The 19,477-nt window shown below is 41.2% G+C and overlaps 1 protein-coding gene across 5 annotated transcripts in view; it reads left to right on the forward strand.

Annotated features, from left to right (window-relative positions):
- col27a1b (collagen, type XXVII, alpha 1b) overlaps positions 1-19,477 on the forward strand; it is a 487,157-nt gene that overhangs the window by 125,556 nt on the left and 342,124 nt on the right. For all 5 annotated transcript variants that reach the window (XR_011882827.1, XM_072240297.1, XM_072240300.1 and 2 more), the window contains exons 5-7: positions 5,032-5,085; positions 15,070-15,123; positions 18,149-18,202. Coding sequence is in view for 4 of the 5 variants with exons in the window: in XM_072240297.1 (XP_072096398.1) it covers positions 5,032-5,085; positions 15,070-15,123; positions 18,149-18,202 (162 nt within the window). In the remaining variant the exon portion in view is untranslated. The remainder of the gene's footprint in view (positions 1-5,031; positions 5,086-15,069; positions 15,124-18,148; positions 18,203-19,477) is intronic.

The raw sequence follows: 19,477 nt of genomic DNA on the forward strand, positions 1-19,477 counted from the left end.
GATTTTCCTTCATGGGTTTACTCCCGAAGCCTTCCCCTTGAGTGGGTACAGCCACAAGGCAGCAGAGATTTGAGATCGCAAACAACAGGAATTCTGCAGATGATGGAAATTCAAGCAACACACATCAAAGTTGCTGGTGAACGCAGCAGGCCAGGCAGCATCTCTAGGAAGAGGTACAGTCGACGTTTCAGGCCGAGACCCTTCGTCAGAGATTTGAGGTCAGAGTTTTCCTTCTCCTAGGTGAGCTGCCAACCACGGCTGACGATCCCCATCTGCCCGAAGCGACTGGTTTTAAGGCGCCAGTAACCCGCCTTTGCCCCTTTTCCTGTCAGTAGAAATGGTTCCACTGGGCTTAGTAGCTAAACGGCACGTGAAGTCCAGAAGCTGGATTTGGTTGTCAGAAACTATTTGAGGCACACGCCATTGGGAGCATTTAGTAGGTAGTGGGAGCTTGTCCCCATTACCACCCCCAGCTATAACAACCTTAAGTAACCAAACCTGCTTCGTGACAGTAACATCTGGAAATAAAATTACCAATATCAGTAATAAAATCCCCAGTAATAATGCTACAAAATGATAATGTACTCAGTACTACTTCCTCAACTCACCCCATGCAGTCCAAGTCAATCCTGTTAGATTGCAAGAAATTGTACTTGGTTACCATCTCAAGGCAGCACGTATGGAGGCCTGGCAGAAGGATTCAGAAGCCAATAGAAAACAGACTTGATACACAACAGCAAAAATATTTGGTGAACAGCTGAGAAGTGTCAGAACATTCCGCAGCAAAATGCAACGGCTAATTGAATAATACAGAAATTGCTAAAAGAAAATTGCAAATCCGCAAACAAACAGCATAAAAGGGGAATGGCTTTGAAGAGGATGTAAAGAGAATACTTCACTGCAACCCTAATGGGGAAAAAAGCCTTCAATTGTTTGGAGATAGCAACAGCACAGCACTTCATGGTGAGATAAATAGATAAAGAAATATAGGCAACACACACAAAATGCTGGAGGAACTCAGCAGGCCAGGCAGCATCTATGGAAAAGAGTAAACAGTCAACGTTTCAGGCCGAGACCCTTCAGCAGGACCGGAGAAGGGTCCCAGCTTGAAGTGTTGACTGTATTTTCCATAGATGCTGCCTGGCCTGCTGAGTTCCTCCAGCATTTTGCGTGTGTTGCCTGGATTTTCAGCATCTGCAGATTTTCTCTTGTTTGTGTAAAGGAATACAGGTCAGTGGCAGGGGACTGACTGTTGATAAAGGTCCTCCCTAGCTTACAAATACCTGATTTATGGACAATGTGTACATGTGTAAGTGTTGGAAAACTAGCATGAAGGATGATGTTAGATTTCCCAGCTCCTATGGGGCTGCAGCCTTCCGCCAGTGGAGTAGCGAGCGGGAATTGGCATTTCCACTTGCTTTCTTCCCTCACCACTCCCTCTTCCCCCTGGGAGCAGTAAGCGTGTCCACTCACTCACTCGTAGTGAGGCCTGCTGCCAGCCACTCTTGCAATGCCTACTCACTCTCCTTTCTTTGATTCCCTACTGCACGTTGTTTTTGTTCATTTCCAACTAATGGACAGTTCTCAAGAAAGAACCCTGTTCTAACCTGGGGACTGCATGCGTTGCTCAATACCAGTATGAGATCTCAATGGTTTCCCGGGATCTTATACTTCCAACGCTAGGTAAGGACCTTTCAGATAAAAAGAGCTTTCGGGCAATTGCTTTGTCACATTTATTATCTTTGTGTGAGCACTATGAGATACAGAGCAGCAGAATTAAGCCATTTGGCCCATCGAGTCTGCTCTGCCATTCCATCATTATCTGGAAGAGTGTCATACCTACTCCTGAATAACAACTCACCTCCAAACAAATTGCGTTTTGCCAGGCATGGTATGCAAGGACCAAGTACTGAATCATACCTAATGGTTTCTGGAAAAGCTGATCACCTCCGCAGATTTTATGAATTTCTAAGTGGTACATGATGGTGTCCATTGTCCAACATTACTTTAGATGATTTGGGATGTGATGAGGAGCCAGTGAGTATTTTGTTCTCAAACTTCTGGGAAATGCCCTCCGCCCCACCCCCATCCCCTTTTCCCTCTCTCACCTTGTCTCCTTACCTGCCCATTGCATCCCTTTGGTGCTCCTCCCCCCCCCCTTTTCTTTCTTCCATGGCCTTTGTCCTCTCCTATCAGACCACCCTCCCCCCTTCTCCAGCCCTGTACCTCCTCCACCAATCAACTTTCCATTTCTCTACTTCACTCCTCCCCCTCCCGGTTTCACCTATCACCTTGTGTTTCTCCCTCCCCTCCCCCCACCTTTTAACTTTACCTCTTATCTGCCCGAAACGCTGACTGTACTCTTTTCCGTAGATGCTACCCGGCCTGCTGAGTTCCTCCAGCATTTTGTGTGTGTTGCTTGGATTTCCGGCATCTGCAGATTTTCTCTTGTTTGTGATTTTGTTGAAAATGGTAGCTTTTATTTCAAACTTTGAGAACTATTCAGTTGCAGGCACCTGCATTGCCACAACCTCCCCCTAAGAAAACATAATAGTACTACTGATCTTTAGATCTTAAGACAATTGAAAAACGAATCCATCTAAGCACACCTAGGTTTATCTCTGCCGAAGTATAGCACAGGAATGTAAGAAGCTTCAGAGAGTAGTGGATTCTGCCCAATATATTATGGGTACATCTCCCCCCACCTCAGGAAGGCAACATCGATCATCAAAGATTCCTACCATCTGGGCCATGCCATTTTCTCACAGCTGTCATCGCAAGGGAGGGAACAAAGCATTAGATCTCACACCACCAGGTTTAAGAATAGCTAATCCCCTTCAACCATTTGGTTCTTGAATCAGCCGACCCCAATCGCTAGGTTTTGGCAGCACTATAACCACTCTGGTCACTTCGACTAACAGGGACTTATTTTTAATCTTGTTTAATTCATGTTTTCCTTATATGATGCTAGAACGTCCTTGTGATGCTACTGCAAGTAAATTTTTCATTGCATCTGTGACTATATGCTCAGCACCTCCTGTCCCTAATAAAGTGGCTACTGAGTATAATTTTGGTCTTCTGCTGCTGTAACCCATCATCTTCAAGGTTTGACATGTTCTACTTTTATGTACTTGTGCATATGACAATACACTTGACTTTGGTGACAATAGCTGAAGCAAGAGACATCACCAATATCAAGCATACTATATATACCAGTCACACTAGCCACGTCAACTGACCCTCCCCCCCCCGCCACCACTGCTCAACATGTCTTTCTTCCCAACATCCTTCTTCAGTTGACTAGCTGACTTTCAACTCTCCTGAGTTCCCCAACAGCTTACTAATCTGTATCCTCTGATACCCAGGTGCACCACTGGACCAACATTAATAGAATAGAAGGGAGGAATTCCTGAAGTTAGCTAATGGCTTTCGCTGCCCTGCCGAAGGGTTTCAGCCTGAAACGTCGACTATACTCTTTTCCATTGATGCTGCCTGTCCTGCTGAGATCCTCCAGCGTTTTCTGTGTGTGTTGCTTGGATTTCCAGCATCTGCAGATTTTCTCTTGTTTGTAATGGCTTTCATTGTTCCCTTTGCTTCCCCATCTAGATTTTTACAATTCCTTTGAAATTAATTGGGATTCACTTACGACTAGCCAAATGTACAACCCAGGAAGTGATAGCCAACCGAAAAGCTGGGGAATCATAGTAAATCTAAACCCCAGCATGTGTGGATTCCAGCAAGAGAGTGACCTGACTGATTCTGACCAAGCATCGCGTCATTATCCAGTGGAATCTGATCTACATTTTCCAGTTTTTATTTAGATTTTACATCCTGCTTGTGTGAAGAGGATTGTAGATGGAGAGGTATTGCAGAAATTAAAAAACCCTCGTTAATCATTCCTTCAACCTTCATGGCCAATTTAACTGGCAAGTTCTGGCCAATCAGGGAGACAATTCAAGCAAGAAAATTAATTCAAGTTCAAAAGTTACAACCTGATAGCATCAGTCAGACCATGACTACATTTCTGGTGGAACTCAGCAGGTTAGGCAGCAGATGAATAAGCAGTCGGCATTTTGGGTTGAGACCCTTCTTCAGGACTGAGAGGGAAGGGGGAAGACAACTGAATAAAAAGGTTGTGGGAGGGAGGAGGCTAGCTGGAAAGTGACAGGTGAAGTGAGATGGGTGGGAAAGGTAAAGGGTTGGAGAAGGAATCTGATAGGAGAGGAAATAGGAGAAAGGGAAGGAGGAGGGGACCCAGGGAGAAGTGGTAGGCAGGAGAGAAGAGGTAAAAGGCCAGAGTGAGGAATAGAGGAAGAGGGAACATTTTTTTTATCCCGGACAGAGAAATCGATGTTCATGCCATCAGGTTGAAGGCTACTCAGACGGAATATAATGTGTTGCTCCTCCACCCGGAGGGTAGCCTCATCTTGGCACAAGAGGAGGCCATGGACCGACATGTCGGAAGGGGGATCCTGTTGACTAGCATTTCAATATGCTAGCCAACAGAAGGCCCAAACAGATAAATTAGTGTTTCTGTGTTTCCCAATAGCACCTCCACTTTGAGCTGGGCAGCACTGCACTGTTGGTTTGGCACCAGGTCCTGGCGCAGCTGCAGGCAGCTGTAGGGATGGCAAGGGTCTGTGCTGGATTTCTGTACTGTCCTGAATGGATATAACCACTTTCTTCACTGAGCCCATTGGGAAAGCATCCTGAGCCCTAAGTAAGGTATTGGTATGTACACGAGCAAAAGAGAGCTTACTGATCTCACAGCTGTGCAGTTTTATTTGGTCTACAGGTTACATTATCACATATATTTGACAAAATAAAAATACAAAAGGAAGCTGTATAAGTGTATATGTTTATCAGTCAAATGATATGATTCTAATGGAATTCATTACCTTTTATGATTATCTAAACGCGGGCTTTGGCTTTATTACAATTATGACGTAGTTTAATTGATGTGTAACATGCTGTTCAAGCCAAGAAATCTGGTCTCTGATTCCTGCCTTTCTTTCTTTATTCATTCTATAGGGACGCCAAGGACCCCATGGAAATCCTGGTCGCCCTGGTCCCCCTGGTGTGAAGGTCTGTCCTTAATTATTAAGAAATATTGCTCGAGAAGTTCAAATATATAGTACATGCTTATTATGTGCTTTGAGAAGGTAGTAAAGTGTAAACTTGACAGTGATTAGCAGCTCGTGTGACCTTATTTCATGTGGTTGCACGTGTGCAACGTGCCCACGCCTGATGGCTGTGTACCATGCACCATTAATGTTTACCGGTGGCAAAGTGCACTTGTGGTTGTCGCCGCTGACATGCTTCGAGGCAAATGGGGTTTGACCAGGAAAGTAGGTTCAACGGAAGAAATCCATTTTGTTAGAGCAGGTGAGGTCTGTCAAAGTAAAGGATGGGTTCAGCATTCTTGGAATAGGTTATGGTAGGACACTGGTTAAATTAGTAAATTAAAATTAAGAAGCTTGCATTGTTGATCCAAAAACGTATTCAAATCCCACTAAAGGAGTTCTGGAATTGAAACTTAAGGAACTATATAAAATCTCCTCAGTTTAAGGGCATCCAAATCACATAAATGAATAAAGTAAAAGAGAAAATGAACTGCATCTTTCTTTGGAAAATCTCCTGGCATCCTTCCCAACCTTTCAAACAATAAAGCACTGATCTCACATCCTTCTTGTTCTTCAAAGGTCTCAATCTGTGAACTCACCCCAAGACCTTGATCGTGAACCCACTCTCCAAAACTCTTAATTTCTGAAATAATCACTAATCATCTCCTGCCCCCAAGGTCCCAATCTCTGACTTCACCACGCCCTCCCCAAAGGCAATGTTCATGTACCCACAGGTCAAGGCACCAGGCATGGATGCTATGGTTGGGTTCATAAACAAAATAGCCTTCGGTACAACATGCAATGACTAACTGTTGTGCTATTCAAGGCATAGTTGAGTTTGTAGAGCAAAATGTTTGAATAAAGCAAGAGCTTTGTTAGTAATAACCTCAAATTTGGCAGTAGAGTCACAAAATAGATAAAGATTTACTGCTGAAGGGAGCAGCAACTTTGGATAGACTTACTGACTAAAGCCCATCCAAAGTGGTTGTTCCATCCCTTCTTTTTTAAGCCAACAGTGTCCTTAGAGGCAATATAGATATTGACACCCCAAGAAGATATTGCTGATCCTTTCTGGCTTCTGATACAGATCATCATTGAGGTTAGTTGTCTGAGTTGCAGAAGGCTCAGGTATTGTTACTTAAATCTTATCATTGCAAACAAAAGCACACATCTCACGATAAAAGGATTATTTATGAGGACTGAAATTCAATTATTCTTTATTTAAACCCTGCTTTACAACAAATTCAATAAGCCAGCAATACAGTTAAACACGATAATTGTTATCCTGGATTTTCTCTTTAGCTGATTAATATTGCTAAACTTGAAGTACAATTTGCCTGGAACACAATTATTTGATCGTCAGAAGCAACATAACTACTTGTTGTAACCTTAGCAACTTCGCACCATTAGCGGGTTCTGGCTGCATTTAAAGAATATCTGCACTTATCTGGTTGAATGCAAAACCAGGCTTGAAGGGCTGAATTGACTAATGTTATTCCTATATTCATACACTGAAGTGTCTTTGGCAAAACTGCATGTGATGTCAACCTAAGCGGCATTTAAGAGCCAGGCAAAAAAAAGCCTTGTTCTGGAAGCAATCATAGAAATTAATGCATTTTTTCTTCAAGATCCCATCTCTCTCAATAAACAATCGTGGAAACATTAGGAGGTGTTTCTAAATATTTACATCAGAATCCTAATACTGGATATTCATGCCTGGTAATTGTTGGCAATGTGCATTAGATTTCCAGAATAAAACATAGAAAATTAACAATAAATCTAGTTGTTCTGAAAGTTGCTTTCTGCAGAAAACTACAATTGATTCCATATTTAGCTGGAAGGATATAGAAAATATAGAGATAATATGAAACCATTTAATTTGCAGTTGGGATTATCAGCCTGATTTTGAATTGTTTTGCTTACAGATGTGTATTAAATAACAATAGCTATGAGGTTTTCAAACAAAATGCCCGGAAGGGCCTATTCGGCACTGTATCATTCACAATAAATAAATTTCTCTGACGTTTGTATCCTCGGTCAGTTGAGGGAATTGAACCTGGGCCGCCGATACTGTGTTGTGATAACCACTACGCTACTGTGCTGCCCCAATCAGGGTGACACTCTGACTGACACTCATGCAGGCACAGTACTGCATTCGGACAGACACACACAGTTACAAACATCCCCATATTCCATTCTTTCCTACGTTCCCCACCCCACCACTGATGCATAAATACAACCACCCATAAAACCGAGATCAGGGAGCTAATAATAGATTCCTGCGAGAGGATATTGAATTTGTGCTTAGGTATTCAAAGCCACTGCAAGGCTCTCAAACAAGAAAGGGAATAGAGTATTTATCTTCAGAGATAAATGTCCTGACTTTTCATTTAGGTTATGTTTAAAGTGGTTGTAAACAAATCTCAAAACACTAGCAGTATTCAAATGTGTTCTGAATTAAAGCACACAATCTAGTTGAGTGTGTATGGCTGCTGCTATTGCTGAGTTATCTTCATGCCTCATTTAGAAGGTTTTCTCATGCTATGCTTTACATGCCCATTTTCGTGGAGCCACCTCTTTATGTATCGGTTGAAAGTGACAGGAATGACGTGAGAGCGTTAGTGAAGTGTGACTGCGTGTGCAGGACGGCATTGATTGTATCCAGTTGCCATGTGCTCAGTGAAATGTAGTGATTCTGCTGCAGGGTCCTTAAGAATAGAGTTTTTCCCACTGTGTACGTTAAAGACGTCAGCTGGTGTAATGACTCAAAATAAACCTTACATAGAGTTCTACGATGGATTTCTCATTACTGTGACTGTGATCTTGGAATATTACTTCCTTACCCAAAGCTGACTGTGAGGTAAACACACAAGATCTTGTCTGATGTTTGCACCTTCAGAGTACATCATCCAGACTTGAACGTAGAGTCAGCCAATAGTTTCCCATTGTTATGCAAAGCAACACACAGACAAAATGCTGGAGGAACTCAGCAGGTCAGGCAGCATCCATGGAAATGAATATACAGTCAACTTTTCGGCCAATACCCTTCTTCAGGGCTGGAAAGGAAGGGGGAGGGTGCCAGAATAAAAAGGTGGGGGGAGGGGAAGGAGGCTAGCTGGAAGGCGATAGATGAAGCCAGGTGGGTGGGAAATGTAAAAGGCTGGAGAGGAAGGAACCTGATAGGAGAGGAGAAAGGGAAGGAAGTGGGGATCCAGGGGGAGGTGGTAAGCGGGTGAGAAGGTCAGAGTGGGGAATAGAAGAAGAGAGGAGGGAGGGAGGGATTTTTTTTCCCTTGAAAGAGATATTGATATTCTTGCCATCGGGTTGGAGGCTATCCAGAGAGAATATAAGGTGTTTCTCCTCATGCCATTGGGTTGGAGGCTCCATTATTTGGGTAGGAAGAGGTATTGCCATCAGACTACTACTGGGGGTTGTTGATGGTTCTTCAATCGCCAAGTTATTTGCAGGCAATGGAGGTGTGTATTAGTAAAAGATGCAGGGTACTGGAATCATATCTTTACAAATCTTGTGAGGTAGCAGTACTTCCTACATGGTCCTTCATAATGGGATAGGTTGCTCCTGGAGCTGAACTTCACCACTACAACCCTTGCTTGCCCTTCAACCATATAGAACCTCTGGGTTTTCTCCACTCCAAGATGACAACGTGTGCGATTGTCTATGAATTAGGATGCTTGTGCGCTACCCCGTTCGGCTATTCTTTCGGCTGTTTTGTCATACATTCTCTTTTAAAAGGTTATACTGGGTGTTGCACTATAAGGCTGGAGCCACAAAGTTGCAATTGTGAGGCTAAGTATTGACAGCTAGGCCAATGTCATAAATGTATTCAATAGGGTTGGGGTGATGAGCCAATGGCACGAGTGCCCAAGATGCCACGGTATGCAGCAAGTAGTGCTGACCCTTCGTTCTTTAAAGCCATCCTTAATAAAAGACACATAATGATTATCTTTACTGCCAAATGAAGCAGCAAATGATGTTTTTTACAACCCAAGAGCAGTGAGACGTTTTCATGTGTCACGCCAGCTTGGCGCCAGCTACGCGATTACAAGAACATGTGACGTTGGATGATATGTTTTGAAATCCTCACGGAGCTTGTCTACACATCAATGAACAGAAGGAAGCCATTTCTACCCTGGGGAAAAGGCTCTGGTTATCCACTCTACCTATGCATCCGATAACCTTATACACATCCGTCAAGTTGCCTCTCATCCTCCTTTGTTCCAAAGAGAAAAGCCCTAGCTTGCTCAATTTTTCCACATTTGACATGTTTGCTAATTCAGGCAGTGTCCTGGTGAATCTCCTCGGTCTCTTCTCTAAAGCTTCCACATCCTTCCTATAATGAGGTAATCAGAAGTCAACACAATATCACAAGTGTGGTCTAACCAGAGCTTTATAGAGCTGCAACTTTATCTTGCAGCTCTTGAGCTCATTTCATTAACTAACGAAGGCCAACACACTTGTATTTTATGTTTGTGTTTAAAAAAGAAGTACTTTTTTTTAGCTTCAGAATTAGATTTCATTCATTTCTGTGCACTGCACCAATTAGATTCTTCATTTTATCCTAAAGACTGATTGGGTGACATGAAAAAAAATCTCTTATTTGGGCTATCCTTGCTTTAGGAGATAGTAAGCATGGTTCTTTCCATTACGCAGCATCAAAACCTCACCTATATGATTAAGCAGGCGATTTTCACACCCACTCATAGGAAGCATATCAATGTTATTAAAAAACTCACATAGAACAGCAGTGAAGTTGCACCTACTGTACAATATGGACAGTCCTGCCATTAAGTGTCCTGCCAATTTTTTCCATCTTCCGGATCAATTCAAAATATTTAAAGTCACTTCAAAATATCTTTTGCATAATTTATGCATATAGATGTTCATATGAGTTGAGTTCAATTTCTTGGTCTTTGTCTACAGGCAGGAGTTCCCAGCTTAGGATCCATAGACCCCTGGGTTAATGTAGGGATCCATAGGACCATAAGGAATGGGAGCAGAATTAGGCCATTCAGCCCATCGAGTCTGCTCCACCATTCCATCATGGCTGATCCTGGATCCCACTCAACCCCATACACCTGCCTTCTTGCCATAACCTTTGATTCCCTAACCAATCAGGAAACTATCAATTTTTGCTTTAAATATATCCACGGTCTTGGCCTCCACAGCTGTCTGTGGCAGAGCATTCCACAGATTCACTACTTTCTGGCTAAAAGAAGTTCCTCCTTACCTCTGTTCTAAAAGGTCACCCCTCAATTTTGAGGCTGTGCCCTCTAATTCTGGACACCTCCACCACAGGAAACATCCTCTCCATATCCGCTTTATCTAGTCCTTTCAACATGCCGTAGGTTTCAATGAGATCCCCACCCCCATATTCTTCTAAATTCCCGTGAGTATAGGCCCAAAGCTGCCAATATAAAGGTTGGAACCCCAGGCTCAAATTGACTCCATTTATTAGAGCAGTCCTAGAAATAAATCATATAAAATTGAACACTTTCATTTAGAATCATAAGAAATGTCCATTTTTATTCAAGATGATAATATCTTTCATGTTTAAGTAGAAATTGGGAAGTTCAGCTTAGAGATAGAAAATCCAAATGTATGAATGAAAACAGAATAAAATTTGGATAGCTGAAGAACTGGAAAAATCAACTCAGCAAAACCTTTCATCAGATTTGAATGATTTCTACATATGAATTTTTTGATTTTGGTGCTATTAATTTTTATCAGTATTTTCTATGTTAGGAGGAAAACTGGAGAGAAAATAAGTGTCGACAGCCCTTGTGGACAGCTTTGTTAGAGCTGTAGGGAGTGGTTTAAACTAATATGGCTTAGGGATGGGAACCGGTATGATAGAGCTGAAGATGAGCCCGTTGAAGATAATGGGTGTAACAAGAATGTAAGGAAGGAAAAGCCAATGATTGAGTACAAATGCAGACAGAGCAAAGAGTTAAATTGTCCCAAAGAGGCAAAATTCAAAAGGGCAAAGAATGTGGGACTAAAGGTGTTGTATTCAAATGAACTCATGGCACAATTAAAGACTGGTCAGTATGACTTTGTGGGCATCACTGAGTTGTAACTGAAAGACGGTCGTAGTTGGGAGCTTAATATCAAAGGATATACTTTAAATCAAAAGGGCAGGCAGGAAGGCATAGGCGGTAGTGTGGCTCTGTTGTTAAAAGGTGGAATCACATCTTTCAAAAGAGATAACAAAGGTTCAGAAAATGTCAAGTCTTTGTGGATGGAGTTAAGGAAAAAAAACATTATGGGAATCATATATAGGCATCCAAATTGTAGCCAAGATGTGGGGTTGAGATTGTAAAGGGAGTTGGAAAGGGCATGTAATAAGGGTAATGTCACAATTGTAATGGGGGACCTCAATATGCAAGGGGATTGGTGTCGGATCGCAAAAGAGGGAATTTGTTGAATGCATACGAGATGGCTTTAGTAATGTATTAATCCAGATTTTATTTGGGAGTTTAAGGTAAAGGAACCCTTAGAAGTCAGTGATCATAATATGATTGAATTCATACTGCAATTTGAGAGGGAGAAGTATAAGTCACATTTATCAGTATCGCAATGGAATAAAAGGGAATTAAAGAGACATGAGAGAGGAGCTTGCCCAGGTGGATTGGAGGGGGATACTGGTGGGGATGACGGCAGAGCAGAGGTGGTGAAAGTTTCTGGGAATAGTTCACAAGGCACAGGATAGGTATGTTGCACAGAGGAAGTTTTCAAATGGCAGGGGTAGGCAAGCATGATTGACAAGAGAAGCTGAGGACTGCATAAAAGCTAAGGAAAGGACATACAAGGTAGCAAAAGTGAGTGGGAAGTTGGATAACTGGGAAATTTTTTTAAAAACCAACAAAAGGCAATTAAAAAGCATAAGAAGGGAAAAGATGAAATATGAGGGCAAATTAGCCAATAATATAAAGCAGGATACTACAAGTTTTCTCAGTTATCTAAAGAGAAAAGGGAAGCCAGAGTTGATATTGACCACTGGAAAGTGATGCTGGTGAGGTAATAATAGGGAACAAAGAAATGGTGGATGAACTTAATAAGTTCTTTGCATCAGTCTTCACTGTGGAAGACTCTAGCAGTGTGCCAGAGGCCTGTGAGTGTCAGGGAGCAGGAGTGAGTGCCACTATGGTTACAAAGGAAAAAGTAAAAGGCAAACTGAAAGATCTTAATGTAGATAAGTCACCTGGACCAGATGCATCACATCCCAGAGTTCTGAAAGATGTTGCTAAGAGATAGCAGATGCACTGGTTATTTTCTTTTGAGAATCACTTGATTCTGGCATAGTTCCAGAGATCTGTAAAATTGCAAATGTCACCTGACTCTGTAAAATGGGAGGAAGGCAAAGAAAGGAACTTATAGGCTAGTAAGCCTAACCTAAGTGGTTGGGAATGTATTGGAGTCCAGTATTAAGGGTGAGGTTTTGGGGTACTTGGAGACTAATGATAAAATAAGTCAAAGCCAGCATGGTTTCTGTAAAGGGGAATCTTGCCTGACAAATCTGTTAGAGTTCTTTGAGGAAATAACAAGCAGGGTGGACAAAGCAGAGGCAGAGGATGTCATTTACTTGGATTTTCAGAAAGCATTTTTTTTTTTTTGCGTGTCGCACCAGACAGTCCACCATTCTTGTCTGGCACGTGGTGTCAGGATTGGTCTCCTTTTGGATTAACCAGGTCATGATATGAACATTCCCGACTTGACCCTTTTTTTACGAGGCCGAGTGGCTAGCTCGACGCTCAACCCAGCACGGATGTAAAGTGTGCTCAGGGGGTGGCCCAACTTGGATTCGAATTTAGGAGCCTTCACTCCTGAGTCCAGCGCTAATGCCATTGCACCACCAGCCAGCCCAGAAGGCATTTGATGAGGTGCCACACGTGAGGCTGTTTAACAAGATAACATTCCATAGAATTATAGAAAAGATATTGGCATGGATAGAGGGATGGGTGGCAGGCAGGAGGTTGTCTGCCAGTGACTAGTCGTGTTCCTCAGGGGTCAGTATTGGGAGAACTACTTTTCTCATTGTTTGTCAATGATTTGGATAATGGAATTGATAGCTTTGTGGTTTTGCAGATGATATGAAGATAGGTGGAGGGGTAGGTAGTGCTGAGGAAACAATGCGATTGCAGCAGGGCTTGGATAAATTGGAAGAAAGGGCAAAAAAGTAGCAGATGGAATACATAATTGGGAAATGTATAATAATCCATTTTGGTGAAAAGAACAAAAGTGCAGATTGTCATCTTAATGGGGAGAAAATTCAGAGGTGCAGAGGGACTTAGGAGTCCTTGTGTAAGACTCCCAGAAGGTTAATTCACAGGTTGAGTCTGTGGTAAAGAAGGCAAATGCAATGTTGGCATTCATTTCAAGGAGAATAGAACATAGAAACAAGGAGATAATGCTGAGACTTTATAAGACACTGGTCAGGCTGCACTTGGAATATTGTCAACAGTTTTTGGGCCCATATCTCAGAAAGGATTTGTTGTCATTGGAGAGACTGTTGTCAGAGGAGGTTCACAAGGATGATTCAGGGAATGAAGAGGTTAACATATGAGCAGTGTTTGGCAACTTTGGGCCTGTACTCACTGGAACTTAGAAGGATGTGGAGGAAATTTCATTGAAATATACCGAATGTTGAAAGGACTAGATAAGATGAGTGTGGAGAGGATGGTGGGAACTAGAGGGCACAGCCTCAAAACTGAGGGGCGACCCTTTAGAACAGTGGTAAGGAGGAGTTTTTTTAGCCGGAGAGTAGTGAATCTGTGGATTGCTCTGCCACGGTCAGCTGAGGAGGCCAAGACCGTGGGTATAGTTAAGGTAAAATTTGATAGTTTCATGATTGGTCAGAGTGTCAAAGTATGTGGTGAGAAGGCTTATGGGGTTGAGTGGGATCTGGGATCAGCAATGATGGAACAGCAGAGAAGAGTAGATGGGTCAAATGACCTAATTCTGCTCCTATGTCTTATGATCTCCAGTTCAGATGGACTGATTTCAACAACTCCTTGAGCAACCCCAGCCAATATTTTTCTTTGCATGGCGTAATGTAAAGAAATACTCTGGAATAAAAATTAGTAAATTTTATCTTCATTGTTATATTCTATAGATGTATTTTTATCACATTCTAGCAAGTACAGGAGAAGAAAGCAACAGCTGTAATGTGTAATGCCTTCAAGAATCTTATATTAAAGAAAGTAACTGCAGATTACTTTTTAAATCATCCATCCACCTCTTCATTGCATGGTTCCTATCTGTCTTTCGGATAACAGTACTTTTACACACTCATTAAGTCCTCGTTTATTTTTGGTTCTTACACTTCAGAGATTTTTAACATGTGAGTTCAAACATCTCTGCCATCTTTCAGTACCTTGCCTCATTGATGATAACTCTTGTGTGAACTGAGAACAGTTGGTGTCGACAGCCTGATAAACTTAATTTATTAATAAGTTTGCTGCTTAAGATAAATGACAACTCAATTGTGGCAGAAGCTTGCCACCTTTCTCATTTAAATTTTCTACCAAAATTTTGAGAAATTGTTTTTATAAATCACAGCAGCTTATTTTTTTTAATTGCTGAGCACAGTTTGTGTAATAGGCTAACAACCATGTAAAAGAGAAATCACTCCAGCTCTTATAAGAATTAGAGCTATTGAATAGCATTCAAGGTTTTCTCTTTCTCATTCCAACTGAATGAACATTATTAATAGAAATTATGTTAAATCTGTTCATGCTACCCATTGTAAGAACGTTTTTAAACAATTGTTGAACGTCACCTTGGGGTATGTACAGTGTCATTATTTTCACAAATCTACATAAGTTGAAGCCCTGGATTTTGGCATCAATTTAGTGCAATGCTGGTCTTAAGGAATACTTAAAATAGTCATTTCTGAAGCTCTAAGTATTATTCTTTTATCTTTCAGGGTCATAAAGGTGAACCTGGCGTCTCTCCAGGGAAAGCACCCAATGGACAAAAGGTTAGAATGAGAATATTTCTTCAGGAGCAACAGTTAGCAGAGAAGCATAATAGAAGGTGCTTTATGGACGAAAACATTGCAAAATTACTGCACGAAAAAGACACATCTGTAATGAATTTGGCACTGGAGTGGATTTTCCAAATAACCTGATTGGATTCTAAAGTAAATACTGAAAGTAAAACCAATAAAAACTTCCATGTTGAAGTAGGAAATAATTAACCTACTTCATTGCTGCATTAGTTGTTAAAGCCAATGCCCTGTAAGTCCTTTGCAAACTGTAACTAATCTAGAATTAATTACTCGCTTATACTATCGATAGATTTGAAAACGGATAGTAATGGGACAACTTTGGAAGAGTGGGAGGGAGTAATAAACAAGCAGTGTTCTAGTTTTAATCGTTTTCCTCGGAAATGTTCTCAATGGTACAATAGAATTTGTTTAAACCTGCATTTCGCTAATTTCTTGCTAACTTCCATGTATTTACTTTTGAGTAATAATTGGCACCACCATCAAGGACTTGTAAAATGCTAATGTGCAGCATCGCTTTTCTGAGAATTACTGCAGAAAATTAAGGGGAAAAGATTTAAACTTAAAGTGAAAATGTCTTTTAATGTGTTGTTAATACTATAACCACTAACATCAGCTGAAGAAAAGATTAACAAAAATTCATGGTGCAATTTGGCACAAAATGAGTTTCTTTTAATTAAAGGGTCCTTTTTACTTATTCTTGTGATATGGACAAATTTAGTGATAATTCTTAGTTTGTCCGTAAACCGGTGGTCAGTCTTCTTGAACTGTGGTTACCCTTCTAGTTCCAAGTGGGCATACTGGCCTTTTGACTTTTGGGAAGAGCCACACAGTGTGACTTTGAAGGATGCTTGGAGGTTTTCCTGTTCCTGTTATTTTGTTAATAGAGGACTTCATCAAAATCTGGTTGAGAAGCTTAAGTGGTACAATGTACAGAGAGAATATACAACATGATGACCAATGGACTTGTGTTGAAGAGAGCTAATGCTGTGTTCAAGCTCTCTAAAGATTATCAATGCTTTCTCTACTCGCTCAATCCCCAATCCAGCAGGCTTCTGAGATCCCACTGCTCTGAGGTCATAGGTCCAGAAATTCCTGATGACTTCAGACTAAGGCCCTCAGTTCCACACTCCCTGCCCAGCTTCAGCTTACATCAGTCAGAATACTCCATGTCTGAATCACACCATATATCATATATCTCTGTCACAAACTAACCTTTGCACCCTGACCACAATCGATCAAGTTGCTAAACTTTCCTCCCTCTCACCTGGAACCTAAATTATACTTTGATCTTTGAACATAGACTTAGACTCTTCCAAAAGAAGAGTCATAACATTCTTTCAATAACAGGAATGAATCCAAATTGGTCATTGAGATACCAAGCAATGAATACACAGTGCTGTTGTGGCAGAGTACTACAATTTCTAAGCTATTAATACAACTTTGGAGGCTGGCAGCATGCAATCTGTTGTTAGATTTGATATTTTTGGTATCCAAGGTACTGAAGTGCCAAATGAAAAATTGAACATTGATGTTGAATAAATGCTACTGAGATTTGGGTTAAATCAGTAGCATCTGTTCAGACTACTGTCTACCTTAGTTGGCAGCCTTTACACTTCAACGTTCAAGGTTCATTTTATTGTCAAAGTACACATGTACAATACAACTCTGATACACATCTTCTACAGATAGCCATGAAATACAGACATCAACTACCCCCCTGCACGAAAGCAAAGGAAATAAAACTTGCAAACCCCCAAACTGCTTGTCCTAAATTTTGCAGGTATATAAATATATGGTTAACCAGTATTGATCACTCACAATTTGAACTGTTTATATAATCCTCAACAACTGATTGCATTATTTGACGGGTGATTTTGCAATGTAGTAGCAAAATGAAAACAATGTAATATTTATCAAGAAGATACAAACTTCAAATACAGGAAATAAACCATGAGTTTTATCTCAAGTATTTGTGGAAAACAAGAACAAAATCAAACAAGAGAAAATCTGTAGATGCAACACACGCACAAAAGGATCTCGGCCCAAAACGTCAACTGTACTTTTTTCCATTGGTGCTGCCTGGCCTACTGAGTTCCTCCAGCATTTTGTGTGTGTAGCAAGAACAAAATCAATTCTGTTTTAGGAACCATTTGTTGTGAAATGGATGTGTTGTTATACGAAGCATATTTACATCTGGAATACCCTTTGTGAAGTGTTAAAAAGTGAGATGCTATAACACAGTGATATATCGCGTTGCTTTCTGTGGTCATTCTAAGGTTTTCATATGCATGCTGATATTAATATTTATATCCATAATAATGGACTATTAAGTCCAGTAGTGAACACAATACCAGTTTACTGTATGGAGCACCTCTGTTCTATCCGCCACAAGCTGCCAAACATTTTAATTCTGATCCCCATTCCAGTTCTGACATGTCGGTGCATAGCTTCCTCTTGGGCCAAGATGAGGCCACCCTCAGGTTGGAGGAGCAACAACTTATATTCCATCTGGGTAGCCTCCAACCTGATGACATGAGTATCAATTTCTCCTCCTGATTTAAAAAAAATCCCCCTCCCCTCTTCCCCCATTCCCCACTCTGACCTTATATATCTTCTCCATTGACTATCACTTCCCACTAGGTATCCTTCTCCTTCCCTTTCCCCTATGGTTCACTCTCCTCTCCTTATCGGATTCCTTTTGCTCCAGCCCTTGACCGTCTCCACCCACCTTGCTTCACCTATCACCTTCAAGTTGGCCTCCTTCCCCTCCCCATACCTCTTTGTTCTAGCAGCTTTTCCCTTCCTTCTCAGTCCTGAAGAAGGGTCTCAGCTGGAAACATTAACTGTTCATTCACTTCCATAGGTGATGTCTGACTGGTTGAGTTCCTCCAGCATTTTGAGCGTGTGATTGTATTTTATGCTATTGCAACAGTGAGTCTGGTTGAGTAGTTTTACACTACTTTTAACATGGAGATTTGGTTTTATTGTTTTACAGGGTGATGTGGGCCACCCTGGTGCTCTGGGACTCCAAGGACCACCAGGCCGAAAGGTGGGCAGCTAAAACTGGGTGTTTATCTGTTCTTTTATTAACTTTTAACTGGGAATATTTAACTAAATTTTTGGAATAAGGAAAGCACTAGTTAACAATCAAGGTGAGCAGGGTAAATTGGAAGTTAGTTTTATGAGCTTTAAGGTATGTGATGTTTTGGCAATTATTTCTGAGTTGATTTGGTAGCACTGCAAGCTGTGTACCTGCCTACGCATTATTGAAGATTAAGCATCTCCTCATTGGCTTTATGTGAAGTATATCATCTAAGCTTCTTTTTGAGCTATGTTCCTGTAACTACCAGGTGAAAACTCCTGTAGCTGGCGAATCCAATATGTACGTTTTTGAAAGAAGACATCTCCAGTTCGCAGATAGGCTAGTTCCTTTCTTTGGAAATTTCTTTGGCCACCCCTGGAGAAATAGTACAATTCGTTCATGATGAATGCTTTTGTTTTCACTTGGTAAAACTGGTGCCAAGTTGCTGGGGGTGAGAGGGTCTCCAATATTAAATCTTTGAAGGTTATGTTAAAAATATCATGGTTAAAGTTTCAAGTAGATCTGGCTGCAGGACTTAATGGCATTTGTTCAACATTGCCGAAAGCAATTTGAGTGTATCTGGGAATCACTGGTTTATATCTTTAACACCCCATTGCAATTCAAGGTCAATCATTATTGACTTAATTTGAGAAGGGGGTGAATTAACATATTTTGAAGTCTTCCGCTTTATTTTACGACTAACAAAAAGAAGACCGTGGTGTTGTGTTTTTGTAGCATCCAGCAGTTCTAGATTATTGGAGAAGACTACTCGAATGTATCAGATTCAGTTTTATTGATCTGTGTGAGATCAATTAAAAAAATCATTTTGCTGATTAGAGAGTATGTTCAGCAACGTGATTGAAGCTGGGAGTCCATCACAGAGTTTTAGAGCAATCAGTTGGGTATTCTGTAAAATTAAGGGCTAACTCCACAAAATGTACCACACATCTCTCTGCCATGAATGGGACCTGTCACTTTTCTGTTCATAGAATATAGAACAGTACAGCATAGGAACAGGGCTTTTGACTCACAATGTTTTGCTGACCAGCTAAAATCAAAATCAAAAACATCCAGACACTATTCCCTCCTACCTATACAATATCCACATCTCTCCATCTTCCTAACATCCTTCTCCCTATCCAAATGCCTCTAATGTTTTTGCATCTATCAGATCTCCTCTCAGTCTCTGCTGCTCCAGAGAAAACAGCCCAAGTTTATCCAGCCTCTCATGATAGCACATGC

The sequence above is a fragment of the Mobula birostris genome, chromosome 22 (genome assembly GCF_030028105.1).
Source record: "Mobula birostris isolate sMobBir1 chromosome 22, sMobBir1.hap1, whole genome shotgun sequence".
NCBI lineage: Eukaryota > Metazoa > Chordata > Chondrichthyes > Myliobatiformes > Myliobatidae > Mobula > Mobula birostris.